The sequence below is a fragment of the Chaetodon auriga genome, chromosome 9 (genome assembly GCF_051107435.1).
Source record: "Chaetodon auriga isolate fChaAug3 chromosome 9, fChaAug3.hap1, whole genome shotgun sequence".
NCBI lineage: Eukaryota > Metazoa > Chordata > Actinopteri > Chaetodontiformes > Chaetodontidae > Chaetodon > Chaetodon auriga.
The window spans coordinates 10,533,877-10,552,712 of NC_135082.1; the positions used below are offsets into that span (position 1 = coordinate 10,533,877).

Here is an 18,836-nt window from a genome sequence, read left to right on the forward strand (position 1 = left end):
CAGGGTCATCTCTACTTGGAGGCTACAAGTCTATAACAAAAAGCTCGTGTTACAAACTGGAGATGTGGAGGTTGTGAGATTCATGCAGGTAGGGTGCAATAAAAAAAAATGTTGCATGATGGGAAATGTAGGGTCCAGCATTTTTGGATACTCCACTAACTAAAAATGAGGACACCTCAGTCTCTGCTGCTTCGATTTTGACCAATCTTCTCTTAATCTGTCTCATTGTGAGTCCATCAACTTTATGGAAGAACATCACTAAATTGTTGGAGTGTCTCTTTAAGAAACAGTGCTGAAAAAATGCAGAGTCCTTAAACATCCTCTTCAACGAGGTGAATCTGCGGCGTGGCACAATGAGACTATTGAACTATTATGTTAATGTGCTTTTTTTGCAATACTGTGCGTCAAGAATACCTTCATATTTGCGTCTTTTAATTGTACAAATTTCAGTGTCTTGTTGCTCACTCGTACGTTGCACCATATCCCGGTTTATCTTGCCTCACCTCGACAGCTCCGTGTCCCTCTCCCCCTACCCGTGTGTGTGTGTGTGTGTGTGAGAGATATGAAGGGGAGGGCTTGAGAATGAAAGAGAGGTGTGCTCCGCGCTCTGCAAGCATCTCATTCAGCCGAGCGGCGGCGGCTTCTCGCGATGTCACACCGGCGGCGTCTTCTCCATCCGATGTGAAGCACCCAGAGCTCCTTCACTGCACATTTATGTCTCAGTTTAGCACCTTCATCTGGAGCCGCTTGCTGTTAGAATGCGTCCGGGAGCGCGTCCTCCTCCTCTCCACGCCGTGCAGTCCTCTCTGTGTCTGTGTCTCATAGTTGTCCTCCTCTGTGTAGAGGCTGCTGTATCTGGAGGCGGTGTTTACAATGGTGAGTCCAATTGTTTCTCCGCGCGATGGTTGCAATTAGAATTTCACGTTAAAAAAAAAAAAAAAACTAGGTAGACGTTGCATTGCACTTGAATGCATTTTCAGTCTTAAAATGCAAACCTCACGTCACTGCTGGGCATGCATAATGTCATTATTATTGTTGTTGTTGTTATTACCATTGTGTGAAAAGTGAATCATTCAGTGCACAAAGGAAGATTTCAGTAGGTCTTTAAAGTATAGTTTACAATTTTTCCCCCGTTTTTTCTTTTCTTTTCACTATAATTGCGACAGGTCTGCACCAAAATACCAAGGCAAATTCCTTGTGTGTGAAAACATACTTGGCAATAATGTTGCTTCTGTTTCTGATTCTTTCTTTTTTTTTCTTTTCTTTTTTTTTTTTTTTTTGTATTTTGCATTTTCTGTTATGCATTAGGAGAAAATAAGCAGGGTTCACTGAGGAGCATCCTTGAGCACGTTCAGAGTTATGAGATTACTTCTCCCACATGGCTGCATCCTCACAGACACAGGAGGTCCGCCAACAAAGAGGTGAGTCAGTCTGCCTCAGCCTCTGTCCATTTGGCGAAGAAAATGATTCAATCTTAATATAAGTCTGCTCTTGTTTGGTGAACTCCTGCGACCTGATGAACAAAGTATTTTTTTTCTCCCTGCAGCATCCTGCAGAGGCACTGGTTCTGATCTCAGCTGAGGGCCAGGAGCTCAGACTACACCTGGAGAAAAATGAGTGAGTGACCAATGCAGAATAAAGTGCACTACACTGCAGTGTTTCCTACACAGGATGAGACAAGATAAAAGACAACTTTGGAGTAATGCCCCAGAGGAACAAGTAAAAAAAAAAAAAAAGAAGTAAAATCCCTCAAAGAATTCAAATAGTTACCTGCATCAAATCAAGTCAGAGCATATTAGCATCAACAATGTCCCGTGTGTCCTTCGACATCCACAAGACGCCCCGGCTAGCCCCGTTTATTTGACCAGATGTTAGCTGTCACATAGACACGTTTATAAGGTCAGTGCCTCCGTGGGTGCAGACAGGGGTGATGAAGGGAGGACAGCATGGTGATGGTTTTGGACGACAGAGGGTTGACACCCGATCTGTGTGCCTTGGGCAAACAGGAAGTTAAGATTGTGCCTCTGCACCTAGCATCCTGTAATCTGACAGAGCGGTTCCTGTCCAGGAACAATGGGATGGTGATAGGAAGGGAGTGGAGTATCTGACTCGTCTAATGGACTGTGTGATGGCTGGCTGGGAGGACTGGAGCTGGGGAGATGTCGGTGGTGACAACAGAGCTGTGGTTTATCACGTTTGGATTTGAGCCAGCTCACAAGTGGAATGGGAAGCTTTCACGAGGTCCATTTTTACCATCAGATGTAGACCCTGTCTGTCGTTCATTCCCTCACACACACATTAACAAACCGTGACTCCACTGTGTCTGACTGGCCGTCCCCTCAGGGATTTGCCCCCCTGTTCCCCCTCCCCAGCAGGTGGTCACACTGTTAGATTTCCTCCTGGTCAAAGGAATTTTCATCAATCACTCACAGTGTTAGGAACAGCAACAAGAAGAGACAGAGAGTGTGAAACATTTCACAGTTCTTTAAGGTCCTCAGCATGAGACAGCAATGATGATCACTGATAATCACCGATAATTGCAGATGGGTCTATAAAAAAGGGGAAATGCAAAAATTCTAATTCCTTTTACTCATAAGCAAGAAAAATATATTTTGAAACCATTTTTGTGCAACTTCTCAACTGTTTCCTGCGACAGGAAAGCTGTGAACATTTCTTCACTGCTGCCAATCACTTCTGCTACAGTTACAGTAGGAGCTGTGAGGTGATGTTGAAAAAGGGAGAGGTAATGATATGATCTGAAAAAAATCAAGTATGGCAACTAAAAGTATTCTCAGTTGTCATTTAATGATAAAGCACGCAAAGACTGAAATAAAGATACACATCCCACTTCTTTGATATTGATCCTTTAATGTATCGTGTCTGAGAGATTTATTGATCCGGGCTAGATAATCATGTAAACTGTTTCATTCACTTCAGCCTCAGCCTTTAATACACGTCAGCATGTATGCCACAATTCACTTAGGGAGTGTATGAAAATTACTAGCTTGGTCAAAAAAGTATGAGAGTCATGTTTTTTTTGTTTTTTTTGTTTTTTTTTCCAGATTTTCTCCATATCTTCTCACCGGATTTACATTTCATTTCAGTCCTCCCCTCATCTGTCGCCATTCAGCCACCTTTATTTCTAATTTGCAATTTGGTGGACATTATGGGAATTAATGTTCCACTAACAGACAAAGATTTTAATGGTACATTTCATATTTTATATGCACCATAAGGTTTTATGATGAAGCAAGTTCAGTTCAACACTGTTGTAGTATTTTGAGATATTAAGGGTTGAGGGATGATAAAGTGGTAAAGCTTTGGGGGGCCTTGCTTCTTTAACCATTCAACCATGACATTCAGACCTCCTGACCACCCCAATTACTTTCTTACAGTCCCTTGCAAAAAACAGTTTTACCCCATTCAAAGAAAGAGCTTGCCAGCTGTCTTTGTAGCACCATTATTCAGTCTGAGATTTCCCACTTCTCCCCGCCACCAGCCGGAGTTTCCCTACTCTCCAAGGCTAAACAACAAATCCCATACTGGGTTACTGTGTTTTGACTTTGTCCATCCGCCTAATGTGGAGACAGATCTGGCTATGTGAGACTATAGGGGTGGCCTGAAGAGGACAGCAGCTTGTGTCAGTGAAGATCAATGTCTGATTTTGGAGAGAAGCCAGAGAAAACGCTGCCAGTGTCCATCTCCGTGTCCTGGCTACTCTCTCTTGTACTCATTGCCCCTGCAACCGTTACTCTGACAATCAACAGATCAGGGGGACCCAAACTAGCCGTGAGATTGTCGTGATCTTGTCTTTCTGTTTATCCTTCTGGAGTGATTTACATCTCATTTGTTTCCCACTCTCTCCCTTTTAATTCCAGTCCACCTCAGACACTCTTCACTTAATGCATCACTTAAGCAAAGCGCGGAGAATGACGTAGCTGTGAATTTCTGTGGGCATCAGTGCTCCCAGTGACTGCAGCACAGACTCCATCCATTTACGTCCTCCCATGGTTGTCAGTGTACATGTGTGTGCGCATGGGTCTTTCTTTTGGGTTTGGACGTGCAATCGGTGTGGATGCCTATGTGTGTCTGCTTGAGCTTTTACCTTAATGAAAGGCTGTGCTGCACCCATAGAGGGCTGATTTGGTTAAGTGCCAGACAGGGGCCAGTGTGCTGACTCAGAGTGCAGGAAAAGGGATGTAAAAACAGAGTGGGAGAGGGAGGAAACAGTGTAAGAAAGTGAATGATGGACCGGAGTAGAAGGGTTGAGGTGAGAAAAGTCACGGAAAGAGGAAAGTCGAGGCAGATGCGGTTAGTTTGAGTTATGTGCGTTTGGTTCAGATATGTGGATATTCTTTCTTCCTCCTCTGCATGACTTTCTCTGTTCTTCTTTTTAAAACCCTTCCTTCGCCCCCTTAAGTGTATGAACCTGAATTAAGCACTCCCCTGGGAAATGTATGCATCATTGTTCCTCCTCTCCTCTCCTGCTCCTCACCTCATATGTCTTCCAGTGTCCTATCTAAAAACGAGCACCCCATTCTTTCTCATTTCTTTCTTTCCCTCACCTCATCTGATGTTCCCCAGGGCTCTAGTATAAATATACATCTCCCACGCGCTCTCTGCGGTCAGCGTTTGAGAGACTGTGGCCACACGCAGACGGGCGACACACACAGACACACTTGTAGACGCACACAGCAGCCCAAAAGAACACAAACAAGGCCAAGAGCACAGGCCTGATGGATCACAGGAGTAGTTAGCAGAGGGCAGAGATGCATTCGCTTGCCCTTGTTTCTGTTTAGTCTCTGTGGCGCTGCCCTGTCTGCTTAGATGTCTTTATCTCGGCCTCTGTGTTGGCTTGTGTGTTGGGGAAACACTCACACACACACACAGGGCTTGACACAACAGAGCATTGGCCTGCCTCTGCAATAAAAGCCTCTTCATCATCCGTTGCTGAGTGGTAGTTTGACTTTGCATCAGCCTTCTCCCTCTCCTCCACCCGTGTGCGGTGATGTCATCCGACACTATGAGAGAATGCGACCCACTGACCCTAATGCATTCCCCACGTCCCCTTCTCCTCCCTTCTCCTTCACTATCTCCCAAGTACATTAGCATTACTCCCCCACCCCCTCTCTCCCCTCAGGAGGCTGAACCAAACCTTTGTCTCAGCCTCACTACCGGACAGTCCTGATTCAGCCAGTATTGCGCTCCTCAATCACAGTATCTGTCTGGACACTGGACGACATCCAATCTCTGTGCAGCGCAGCGCTCAGGCCATCACACAGAGGCTTTTGCAGTCTTGATTTAAAAGCTCTCACAGTATTTACCAGACTGCAATTAAACTCAAGGGTTTGGGATATTCCCAGTGTGTTGGTGGTGTGGACTGGTTGAGTTAAAAGAATATGAATGTGAAGTTACCGCAAACAGTTTAGTTTAGCATAATGACTGGAAACGAGGAATCTGCTAGATCTGCACAAAAGCAAAACCCTCCCGCCAGTGAATCTAAAGCTGATTAAATGCTATTTCTGCAAAAACTAAATGTAGAAGCAGCCATTTGTGGATTTAATGGCCGTTATGTGCCAGACCACTTCTTAACCAGACACAGTGACTTCCTGGATTCTCAGCTGGTTTCGCGGCAGCCTCACAGTGCCAACAGCATCCTCAGTAGTCACTGCACCCGGCCAAGAAACAGGCCTCTTTGTAATCCCTGTAAAACCGCAAATTGTCATTTGCACACTTCTGTTTTTGTACGGATTACAGTAACCAAATGAAATGTAAGGTGTTAATTAGTGAGCTTTAGAGGCACTGCTAGACAGATCTTGTTACCTTCGGCCAGCCAGGCTAGCTGTTTCCCCATCTTTAAAATCTTTATGCAAGGCCAAGCTAACAGGCGGCTTCGTATTTATCCTACAAATATGAGAAATATATCAATCTTCTCCTCTAACTCTCTGCAAGAAAGCGAATATGTGAATTTCCCAAGATGTCAAACTATTCCTTTCAAGCTTGGCAACAAAATCAGCATAACTAGATATATGCTACATGTTGCCAGACCAGTTAAAACTGATGTATAATGCAAGTTATAGACGGCTGTGTAATTTAAGTGTCTAACAGTGGAAGTACTGTTTTGCTCTGTCATTGTTCCAAACACAGTGATGTATTTGGCACAATCCTAAACTGCTGGTCATTGGTGCTGGTGGTTGGCTTTATCTTGCAGAACAAGAGACTCCTATAGTTTAATTAAACACATAAAAAGTGTGTGTGTTTTATTGTGCATGTGCAGTGTACTTTACCCCATACTTTCATCTCTTAGTTAATGATCCATTTACCTTTTTCTTTTTTTTCTAACTTCTGGAGACACTGATGATGCAAACTGAAACTGTTTGATCACACCTCCAGGTTACTTTGGGTGGTTCTTGTGGTTGTTTCTTCATTGCAAATCGCTGATGCATTGTTTCATCTGTAATTCAGTTCTTTGCAGTTTGAATAAACCGTAAGTTATCTCAGGTTATACAAGTTATTTTCAATACCTAAACAGATAATTAACTGTATTTAACGTTCAGCAGAGCAGACCGGACCCATGTCTGAATGTGATGAATTACATTGGTCGGTTTGGACTTTTCATCAGCATTTTTAGTAAAAACTAATACAAACTAAAGCACAAAACCAAGCTAGTGGTGCTTTCAGTCATGGAAATGACTGTGTTAATGGCATGTTGTGTCTGTTACATGTCACATGGTGGCAGGTTGTGTAGTCATCAGTCTGCAAGCATGCACAGCTGCTGACTGGCATGTGAGCGTAAGGGTGGATGGAGGAGAGAAAGAGTCGTTATGTGTCTCATCATGGAAGAAGTGATCCCTGTAATGACTGTGGAACAGCAGCAGGGTAAAGCTCAGTCAATCATCAGCCACTACCATTAATTCTGCCGGTCAGACTGAGAGTGACAGAGAGTGATCCACAGATTAGAGGAGAGCACGATGGGAATATTAGGGAAACTTAAATGAGGTAAAACTAGAGGATGGCAAGATAGAAATGAGGATAGAAGGTCAAAGCACAACACAGCGGGGGTTTCCCCATTCAGGGTGACATCAGCCGGATACATTACCACTGAGTGATCGTTTATAAAGTTTTGTCTTAGACTGCTTGTGTGTGTTCATATAAGAGTCCCTCTCATCTTCCCCCAACCCCAGAGCAAAGATCTGGAAAAGGAAGAAGCAGCCGCCTTTGACTGGCTTTGTGGCTGGTTGCATCAACAGGCTGCCATTGTTTCAAGAGCTTGTCTCCTTCAGGGCATCTGACGGGAGAGAAAAATGCCCATCCTCCCTTCATTTGTCTTCATCATCCTTTAAAGGAATAGTTTGGAATTTTGGGGAATGATCTTAATCACTTTCTTGCTGAGAGTTAGATGAGGAGATTGATACCACTCCCAATTCTGTGTGCTCAGTATGAAGCTGTAGCTGGTTTGTTTAGTATAAAGATGTAAGAACAAGGGAAAAGATCTAGCCTGGCTCTGTGCAGCAATGACTCAATCTGCCTGCTATTGCCCCTAAAGCTCATTAATTAACATGTCTCATGTCACATGCAGAACTACTTTGTTTTACATTTCAGTGAATGTATTATTGACATTATGCATTTATCTTTCCCAAACAGTTGAGCTATTTATTGAACTTCACCCCACTGATTTGCACTTATTTTATCCAGCAAAGATGAAAAGGGAATAAGATAGCTATCAAACGTAGCTAGCACAGCCATTACCCAGAGGTAATGCCACAAGCTGGCTCAGATGGAAGATAAAAGAAGACTCATGATAAATAATAAAATCTTAGCAGGACATCTTAGGTCTGTCTCATGTTTATTTGAGACTTCAGTTAAGTCCAAGCTTTCAGCCGGCATCAGTAGGTACATGTATTTTTCTCTACCTCTTGATTTCGCTGCAGTTATCTTTGATCCTTTGATGGATCTAGGTTAGACTGAGGCGAGGCGGAGATGAGAGGAGATTTAGCGAGACAGAGCAAAAGAAAACCAGCTGTGAGGCACAGTTTATGAATGAAAACAGGAAGAATGGATCGAGGCAGAGTTGGAAGGAGATAGACGGGAGAATAAGCATCTGTACGAAATGTAAATATTGGACCGGTGGGTTGACAGAAGTTTGACAGAAACAGCCTGAGTCTGAAAACACATTCAATCACACACACACAGATAGAGAGTAAGAGGAATGTAATGTTTTACCACAGTGAAATTATGTTTCTCTCAATATGTGCATGTTTCCTTGATTTCTCAGCCACTCCTGTGCAGTCTGTATCGTCTAGTGCTGCAGAAATTCCAGGTTATAGACAAAGAATAGAAGGACATTGGTATATAATGACCCCTGTGAAATACAGTAAAAGCAGTCTGGTCATACTAACCAACTTAAACTCTCAGCGTTGGGAAGTTTCCATCTCCCACTTCAGCTGAAGTAAAAGGGGTCATTTCTGAAAGGTACATATGGATTTGATTACAGCCACGACATTCTTCTCTGTATTTCCTCTTATCTCTGAGAGGATCTTTGTCTAAATCTTTCAAGAAGTCTGGTTTTGTAGAGTGTCTCTGTCAAAGTGAATGTTTTATGAGCTGTGAGCTGCTGGAGGGAATCTTCTATCTCCACTGTTTCCTGCAGCTTTGACTGGGCATATCTTTCACCACTGTCCCACCGTATTGTTGCTATTTCAGGAGATTGAACGCCTGGCGCTACATATATTCTCTTGCAAATTGTCTCTGAGTTTGTGCTGTCTTTCACCAGGCAGCTGTTGGCTCCTGGATATCAAGAAATATGGTACACTCCAGATGGAGCCCGCAAGTCGACGTCTCCTGCCAGCACCGTAAGTCTATGGGACAGTTTGATGTTCTCAAACTGCAGCAGGGAGTTATAAATGATCATAGAAGAGAAATAAATATCAGTGCTGTTGGATAACAGGCAGGAAATAACAGCCAGCACATAAAAGACTACATTTCTTTCTGGTTTATCTGCTTGAATGAGTCTCTCTTATTGCTGCACCACCCTGCTTCCCTACATGGAGAGACGTGTGTTAAGCGTTAATTGTTTTTGTCTTCCAGGGACACTGTTTCTACCATGGGGAGGTTCTGGGCATGGAGGGCTCAAGTGTTGCTGTAAGCACATGCTCAGGGCTCAGGTATGTGAAACTTCACCCCAGGCTGTAGTCATAAAGTTTTTCTAATATTTAGAGTTGGTCCCAATGGTGTGAGACATTTCTTAGAATTCTAAGAGGTCTCCCACAAGACTAAATCCCTCTAAAAACAAAATCACAAAACAAGGAGGAGGAGGACTTTTCTGTAGTTTTCTGCAAAGATGTAAAGAGCTGCAAGAGAAAAGTTCTCCCAATACTCAGAAGCAGGGACTTGTGCTGCGGATTACAGTGTATGGTGTAGGGATGATGTTTGTGATTGATCTTAGTAATGTAATCGTGTGCTCACTGAATTTAAGCTATTAGCTCCATTAAGATTCAGTTTACAGCCTCAGTTTGTTTGTTTTCCAGCTGATGTGCATTTTGCATGTAGAGCCAACAGAACAGAGTGAATGCATGCAAAGCAATTTCCGTTGTTGTTTCCTCTGTTGTTTCCCCTGTTGTTTCCTGTCATTTATAGAATACCCGCCAACATGACATTAATACATAATTAACTGTTGTTCAACATTCACTCTTGTGGTCAATTTACCAACATAGAGAAATTTGTCCACCAAATTTCAGAAACCTGAATGTAATCCCATTATTCAAATGCAAATGCATTAAGGTTTTTATTTGCACAAACAGAATGTGTTGTGCCAGTATCAGAAAATCACACTTTTAATGCTAAAAAGCTAAAACATTTATTCTGAATCCTAACATGGCATCCTGAGATTTCACAATGAACTGGTGACAGTGTTAAAATAAGGCAAAGTTGAGAGCTCTCCGAGAAGATCCTGATGCTGTAGATGAAAAGAAGTTCCAACGAGAGCCTGTTTATCCTGTGATCAAACCATGGCTGAAGAGATGATGTGAGAGGAAACAGTTGTGTGTAGTGTCTTGTGAAGTCCACTAGGTTAGTAGGTCATTGGCTCCAGAGTTGGTTCATTGAGTACAGCTCAGTATGGAGATGTTTTCTCCTGGTGTGGAGCCAGAGCAGCTGATCCTTCCTGATAGAAACACTGAGGGAGGAGAGACCGGCAACAGAGGAGGAGCTGGCAAGCACTGACAGAAATCGTAGCCATATGTGTGTTTTTGTGGGTTCAATGCTCTGCATCTGGGGGATGAGTGAATCTGCTAATGTACATTCTCTGGGGAAAAGCAAACACAGCATAGAGGGACACTGACATGTGGGCGTCTGACCTCTCCAGATGTTTTCTACAGCTGCTTGACCTGCCGCTGCGTGCATCCTCATGTGTTTGAGTGTAGACGCCTGCGCTGATGAGTGGTTTCGTGAAGAAGCCGGAGGATTGTGTATTGCTCTGTCTGTCCCAGCTGATCTTCATTTATAAACAACAATAAATCACCTGAGACACATTCCTGTGCTCCACCCAACCGTTAAACCGCCACAGCCAAATTTAAAAAAAAAATCCAGATCTGATGTGCAACCATATGGTTTTATGCAGGTTTCAGTTTGACAGTGTAATTCAGGAAATTCCTTTTGATCTTTTGAGGTTTGAAGGGCCATTTTTTATTTAACAATATTTGCAATAAAGACAATAAATTTCACAGTATACCACCGTGTGCCGATAGACAGACAGCAATACTACTGATCCACATTGATTTCCTCAGACTATGCCTGGATGGAACCATCAGCAGTGTCATGTTTCCCCAGGGGACTGATTTCTCTGAACGCAAGCGTCAGCTACCTGATAGAGCCTCTTCCTGCTTCCTTGGATGCACAGCAGCACGCTGTGTTCAGAGCCGAGAGTCTCCATCTACCCGGAGGTAGCTGCCTGCATCACCATGGCAACAGGGAGCATGAGGAGGGGCTTAATGACTTCATCCATGGAATGATGTCACCACGGCGTGTGAGGAGGGTGAGTTCTGACAGGACGGACAATGATCAACCACCTGAAATCCTTTGTAAACTTCACACAAAGCAGCAGTGTCACCACATATTCTGTGTTAAACTACTCTGTCTCCATTTTCAGGAAAAAAGGGACCTGAGTCAGAATATGAAGTATGTGGAGCTGCTGATAGTGGCAGACAAGGCTGAGGTGAGGACACAGCCTTGGATGTGGTCATATTTGGTCACGTTTTAACCAGGAACCATCAAACGAGGGAGTACAGGATGTGGCTTTGGATGTGAAATAAGCGACTTAGGCAGAATTAAGTATGATGAGAGTATTGGAGCCCAGCATCATTTTTGTTAATGGTCTGTTATGATATAGTCCAGAGACGTGCAGGTTAGGTTAAGTGCCGACTCTAAATTACCCGTAGGTGTGAATGTGATTGCGAATGTGTGTCTCTGTGTGCCTGTGATTGGCTGGAGACATGTCCAGGGTGTACCCCTCCTCTCCCTGAGCCACTCTCAGCTGGGATCAGCTCCAGCCCCTGTGCAACCCACAAGGAGGGTACGGCTAATGGATGGATGTTAAGAACTATTTTTATATGCAGTATAAATAGTATATTTCTACTTGACACTGTATTGTAACAAACAAAATATAGACAATAACCTCAGCAGATTGCACCCACCACTTTATTTAGAGCTAGTTAGATGTGAGATCTGAGCCACATCCTGTTTGTCATCTGAGGTGTTAAGCCCCCCTTTGATGTGTGTGAAGATGTAAGAGAAGTATGGCTGTGTGTGTGTCTGGGTGTGTCTATACAAATGTGGTTTATGTTGTTTGCAGTTTGACAAACATGGGAGTAGTCTCGAGAAGACCAAACTGAAATTGCTGGAAGCAGCCAACCTGGTTGACAAGGTAACATCTGATGTGAAGTGTGAAAACCACAAACAGACACTCTTTACACAGCTTTATAATACCTATCACTAGTAGTGACAAGTCAGATTCAATGTCTGGCACTTTTCCTGTCCACTCAGTACTACAAGGCTCTGAGCATCCGTGTGGCCCTAATCGGTCTGGAGGTGTGGTCCAGCCAGGACATGAGCAGCGTTTCAGACAACCCTCACGCCACTCTGGCGGCCTTCCTGTCCTGGAGACGCAAACAGCTCAGCGTGCTCCCCAACGACAACGCTCAGCTCATCACGTCAGTCACTCTCTCCTCCATCCTCCTCTAGTCCTCCCATTTGTCATTCTTCATCCTCTCACCCTGCTAGTATCCCCCTACTTCCTCTAAGCCTCCTGTCCCTTGGGGTAGATCTCTCATTGATTTTATCATCATCGTGTGAGACGATAACTATCACCAGTTGTATCCCTGCGAACTGTTGTCCAGCTGGAACTAATCACCAGTGGCGTGTTGTGTCTCTAGGGGGAGGGCGTTCCAGGGCACCACCATCGGGCTGGCACCTCTTAAAGCCATGTGCTCTGACTACCAGTCTGGTGGAGTGAACACGGTGAGAGACAAGAGTCTACACAAACATCAATCCTCTGCATGCAACTTAAAAACACATATACATTTTCTTTTACAACCCCAAAAAATATTATCCAATCTGCTGATCTTTAAGTTCTCGTTGACTCTTCCTTTGACCAGGACCACTCAGAGTCAGCCGTGGGTGTCGCTGCCACCATGGCGCATGAGATGGGTCACAACTTCGGTATGAGCCATGACAGCACAGGATGCTGTCAGGCAAGGGCCGAAGACGGAGGCTGCATCATGGCTGCTGCTACTGGGTACGACACACTAATGAGCCATGACCAATCAAAGTGCAATTGTTAAGCGAACAGGGGAGAGAAAAACAGAGGATTTGAAAGATGACAGTTCTTATTCACCGTACTTGTGCTTCTTCCTCGCCACGGCCCAGGCATCCATTTCCACGCGTGTTTAATGATTGCAATCAGAAGGAGCTGAAGAGCTACCTAAGCTCTGGAGGCGGCAAGTGTCTCTTCAACATGCCAAACACCAGAGCCATGTATGGAGGGCAGCGCTGCGGCAACGGTTACCTGGAGGATGGAGAAGAATGTGACTGTGGAGAGGAGGAGGTCAGTGTGTCCCTGGAACGTTGCAGTATATATTTTCCACGTGTCTTTTTGTCGCCTGGACTCACGACTCTACTCTCTGCTACGCTGTTTGTGCAGGAGTGCACCAGTCCTTGCTGTAATGCCAACAACTGCACTCTGAAAGCTGGCGCTGAGTGTGCCCACGGTGTCTGCTGCCATAACTGCAAGGTAGTAACATCTAAGCAAAGGGAGACACATGAATCCTCCCATGAATGATGTGTCCCCGGGCTAATTCTTCCTATCAAATGAGCACTGAGGCAATTTGATTAAACCTCTACAGTTAATTCTTTATTCCTGTCTCTTGCCATGTCCTCATCTTGGTTTGTCCAGGTTCTGTCTTAAACTTCTCCTCCTCCTCTTCATCTCTCTCTGTGTAGTTGAAGAGCCCAGGTGTGCTGTGTCGTGCTCCCTCAGGGTCATGTGACCTGCCGGAGTACTGCGATGGGAAGGCAGAGTCTTGTCCAGCTAATTTCTACTTAGTGGATGGAACAGCGTGTGCAGGCGGGCAGGCCTACTGTTACACCGGCATGTGTCTGACCCTGGAGCAGCAGTGTCGGTCTCTCTGGGGACGAGGTGCGTAAACAGGATGTTTATAATCTATAAATTGGGGGTATATCCTCCATTCTGATCACATAGTAGCATATTTTAGACATGCATATACTCTCAGTTTCCTGTTTATTGGATAGAATTTCTACTTAATGGAAAGATGCAACATGCCAACTGCAGTCCAGGCAGCATGTGACACCAACAAAAAGCGTTTATTTGTATTTACTGTGGGTGGTAAAAGATTAAGTTAGATTTTTAATGTAATACTGGCACTGGATTGACATATTTTGAGTTAAGCTGCATGAAGGAATTCCCAAAAATCTTGTTCTTCTTTAGATTTCATGGCAGGATGAGATGATAAAAGTTTCGGTGACATAATCAGTTGAAGTACTCAGTATAAAACTCTTATGTATCACGAGTGTAAGCGCTGAATTTCAACCATCATAGTGTATCTTTAAAGCTGCTTCACATCCAGCGCATGTTGAAGCAGAGATGCTGGATAGATGTAGAGTTGAGCCCTCAGTGGGACACAGGATTAGGGACTGTTATTGGACAGTGTCCATGTTCCCGTTGTGACGGTGCCTCCCTGGAGTCACTTTGTAGAACCGCAGGAGCCACCCAGAACAGTAAGGGATGCCATCTGGTCTCCATCAGGTGGTCACACAACACACTGTGTGTGTGCATTACTGTGTGTGTATGTGCAGCTATTTGACTTGATTCTGTACATTGTCTCTCCTTCGACCACAGATAGCAGTCCGGCCCCTGACCTGTGTTTTAAGAAGGTGAATGAAGCTGGGGACATGTACGGCAACTGTGGCAAAGATCTGTTTGGGAAGTACAAGAGCTGTAAGGACAGGTGAAGATCAAACCTTTGGGTTCATTGTCTCCCTCAGTTGAAGGAGGGTATCTACATTCCCTCAGAATGACAAGTAAACATATTTGCAGCCTTTTTCTATCCATCTCAACACATTGACGATACTTTTTGTTATGTCTACCAGCGATGCTCAATGTGGGAAAATCCAGTGTTTAACTTCAGCCTCCAAGCCCATTGAGAACAACGCTGTTCGCATAGAAACCACTGTCAGCGTGGGCAACAAGAAGATCCAGTGTATGGGAACACATGTGTACAAGGCTGGGCAGGTGGATGAAGAGGCACAGGGCGACACTCTGGACCCAGGCCTGGTCATGACGGGGACCAAGTGCGGCACTGACTCGGTGAGACTCACACATACTTGGAAAAAGAAAGATCTCTTTTTGAGATGTCCGTATGTGTTTTACCTGTCAGAAAGCAAGTAAAGTAAAATTCTACCATTTAAAGCAACCACTTGATTCTCTAACCCGTCTCTTCCTCACACACCTCCTCCTCCTCTCAACAGATTTGCTTTAATGGAGAATGCCGCAATGCATCTTTCCTCCAAGCTGATGAGTGCAATGCCAAGTGCCATGGACATGGGGTAAGTTTCTATGTGTGTGAGGAAGGATGCAGGGGAGATGGATTTGGCTGCTGGCCCACTGTTATGGAAAGATGGCAAACTTGGCAGTGGCACAAGATATATTTAGATCTTTTACTTAATTAAAAGTGGTAATATGGCAATGTAAAAATACTGCAGTACAGGTATAAGTCATTCATTCAAAAGCTTACTTAAGTAGAAATAAAGAAGCATTATCAGCAAAATGTACATAAAGGATGAAAAGCAGCAGTAGTCATTATGCAGCAGCATGATCTCTGTCTCTGTTGAACCTTTATCTGCAAAGTAACCATGGCTGTGAGATGAAGGCAGTGCAGTAAAAAGTATGTGTTTTCTCTGAGATAGAATGATCTTGAAATACTTCATCCTAAAATGTCCTTCACTCCTATACCTGCATGTCAGTGCGATGAATATAAACATTTATGTTGTCGTTTTAATGGGTGATGTCATGTGTTCTTTCACCAGCTGTGCAACAACAATCATAACTGCCACTGTGACACAGGCTGGGCTCCACCTCTGTGTGACCAGAGGGGGTCGGGGGGCAGCGTAGACAGTGGACCTGTCGTCAGCCACAGTGAGACAACTGGGCTTTTTATATATATTGACCATTTAAAAGATTTTTTTGTAATTGTACAATTTTCTGACTTTTTACTGTTTTATATTCCAACAGGCAATCTCCTTCCAGTCCTGCTGGTCCTCCCCCTGGTTCTCTTTGTGGTTCTTGCTGCTGTTGGACTGTGGTGCTGCTACAAACATAAACTCCATCCACTGAAAACCTCTGCTCCACCTTCAGTGCCTGAGTATGTAATTCTGTGGTGTTCAATACTAATAATCTACATCTTAGTTAATGGCAGTTTGCCAGTGATGCCCTTTTGATTTAGTCTTGATGTTATATGAATGAACAAATGATGGAGTGCTTTTGTATTTGTGTTTTAACCCTCAGTTCAGTCCCGGCCGAGGGCAAGCAGCCGTATGCAGATGGTCATGTGAACGGTCACGCCAACCCAGCCTTCTTATTAAAAATACAGGACTCAGACCACCTGGTAAAGAAGCACTGATGACCCCGACTGCTCTCTAATTGCTCGTTGTTTTTCAATGTTAAAATTAACCACTTCACCTTATCATGGCCGCTTTCTTCCAAAGGGAAAGTCCTCTCCTCGTCCAAGCCCATCTTGCCCACCTCGGTCCAGACATGCTATTGTGCGTCCAGCGGTGAAGCCTCCTCCTGTACCTGCGTATGCTGCAGGGCAGAACGAGCAGATGGCTCAGCTCCAGCCTGTAGCTGCTCCTCAGGGGCAACTCCCTCCTCAGGCTAACACTCCAACTCTCCTTAAATCTGGGAAGAGACAAAACCAGCCTCCTCCACCACCCTCAGGTCCTCCATGTTTACCTTCGCTGGACACCAAAACCCACTCACCGCATTCAACAGTATCCAAACCCCGACCAGCCCCCCCAAGCAGACCTCCACCGCCTTGTCCTGTCAACAAGCTCTCAGTGGTGAATCATTTTTGGATGTTCTTAAGTACATAGGCAAACTTTGCTGGAATAAGTTGAGTGGCGAATGTTTGACTTGTCATTTTTTATGTAGGAACAGCAACAAATAAAAGGCCTGCAGATTACCACTAATGCCCTGCAGAGAGGAAAAAATGCTTTGGCTCCACCTGCTGGACAGAAAAAGCCAAACAGGTAACTCATCTGGAGGCGTTTTCTTGTGTAAATCTATGCAAATCCCTTTTTAACTTCTCTTTTTCTGCTTCTCTTAGAACCTAAGAGCTCAGGGGGATGTCGGACCACCACCTACATCCAATAATGGACTGTCTCAGACTTCTTTTTGAAAATTAGCAGCAGATAACAAAACGTGGCACTGTGGGATATGCTGAATACTTGACAATGTAGATTGCATTGTATTTACACGGATGTGTACAGAGGGAAAAGGGCAGAATTACAGCAAATCATAGTACATATCACAATGAGTGTATTTTAAGTCAGTCTTTAAGATTCAGGCTGAACCTGTGTTTTGTAAATTATCCCTATGTGTTTGCTACAACAACTTGAAACAGCCACAGCTGTCAATTTCTGAACTTTTTTTTTTATTTTATTATTGTCCCAAAAGTTAATGGAAATGTGAAATTGTTTTGTGAGTGCAACAGTGTTGAAACACTGTTCCAGGAGTATTTATTCACAAAGAAAAATGAATGTTTACAATGTAGCCTATGTACTAAACATGGTGTCTCTTAAAGAGCATCAGCAGTAAAGGGATATCTTATATTAAGAAAAGATGCCAGTGTTGAAGTGCTTATGCTTCTTATGTGTGAGTAAGACAGGGATTTTAACTGGACTAATGGGGACCAGTGAAAGACCCTTGTGCATGCTGTAAGTATATGTTTATGATGAGAGGTACGTGTCTGATGTGTTGCAGAAAATTATAGGGATTTTTCAGTTGTATTATTAGTTTTCTTAAATGATTTTATATTGTTGTGGTGTTGCACTATGAGCACTAGTACCAGATACTCACCCCTTGTATGCATTGAAGGTGGCTGTTAAAACATCCTTCCACAACTTACCAACTAGTAAAAGTCACCTTTTAAGTCTACAGGAGGTGAGAATTTAATACCAAGTAGATTTTGGGTGAAATATCATTTTAAAGTGACCATTCGAACCCACGCTAAATTTTAATTCATCATCCTTTCACTGACGATCAGTGATGGAGTCGTCTTTGTCCAGGGAAACATTTCAAATCATTTCAAATTACGAGGAAAGATGTGTCACTTAAACATCTCAAAATTGCACCATAAGTTTGAATAATTTTGCACTTCTGTCCAAAGATGTTACTTAAACTGCTCACTGGGAGTTTCTTCATGACCAAAATGCTATAAAGCTTCGTTCTTTGAAGACTATGTTATGTGACTGCAGGTCACACAGTGATAACAGGCAGTACTGTAAGGTAGTGTTAAAAATCCTGCTCCATTTGACTGCTGGGGGGACGAACTGGTTTTATCTGTAATATGGAAATACAGTCCGTCAGCTGCCATGTTTTATCAGACCTATGCAAACCTTGACACTGTGTCTTCAACTGGAATTCAAATAAACACGTTGAAAAATAAAAATATGATGTTATACATTTTAACTGGTTGTGTTTTGTGATGTGTTCATAGGATTCAAGACCATCCTACCTTACTGAGTGAGTAATGGTGGATTTGTTGATATACTTCAGAGCTGCAGGCAGCAATTCTTGCACGCAGGTACAATGACTTGCACAGCTAAGGTACTTCAGAGATGCGGTATGTTTCACTTCTGTCACATTTTATGCAGCTAAAGGATCTTCTGCTGCTCCACACAGAACTGCAGGAATGATAAGCTGCTGTTCAGTGGGATGGAATCATGTACTACATCTGTTTTATAACTGACCGTCGTAGAGCTGCACAGCGTGACTCCGGAATTTGTAATATGCATTTTCATCTTAACACCAACCGACCAGTTTGACCAATAGTCTTTAACAGCCGTTATATTGGAATCCTAAAAATGCTTTTTTCCACACTTTTTTTCATAGGCTAAATATTGTGGGAGAAAAAAAAATAAATTTTAGTTTAATTCATATTTTGGCCACTTGGGGGCAATGCTTTAACCCGGAAACACTGACACCTCACACATTAAGTTGACATGTCAAACGTGTTTTGCACATGAAGCAGGAACAGAGCAACATT

The 18,836-nt window shown here is 43.7% G+C and overlaps 1 protein-coding gene across 1 annotated transcript; it reads left to right on the plus strand.

Moving 5' to 3' along the window:
* Nucleotides 1-620: 620 nt before the first annotated feature.
* On the plus strand, nucleotides 621-18,259 carry adam19b (ADAM metallopeptidase domain 19b). The gene is made up of 23 exons (XM_076739801.1): nucleotides 621-876; nucleotides 1,309-1,421; nucleotides 1,547-1,617; nucleotides 8,774-8,852; nucleotides 9,088-9,164; nucleotides 10,828-11,032; nucleotides 11,147-11,212; nucleotides 11,849-11,920; nucleotides 12,040-12,206; nucleotides 12,429-12,513; nucleotides 12,651-12,790; nucleotides 12,922-13,099; nucleotides 13,196-13,285; nucleotides 13,495-13,690; nucleotides 14,411-14,519; nucleotides 14,662-14,878; nucleotides 15,040-15,117; nucleotides 15,598-15,706; nucleotides 15,803-15,932; nucleotides 16,076-16,175; nucleotides 16,276-16,629; nucleotides 16,721-16,818; nucleotides 16,896-18,259. Exons 1-23 carry the CDS (start codon nucleotides 759-761, stop codon nucleotides 16,900-16,902), a joined length of 2,859 nt encoding a protein of 952 aa, XP_076595916.1. The 5' UTR covers nucleotides 621-758; the 3' UTR covers nucleotides 16,903-18,259.
* The last annotated feature ends 577 nt before the right edge of the window (nucleotides 18,260-18,836 follow it).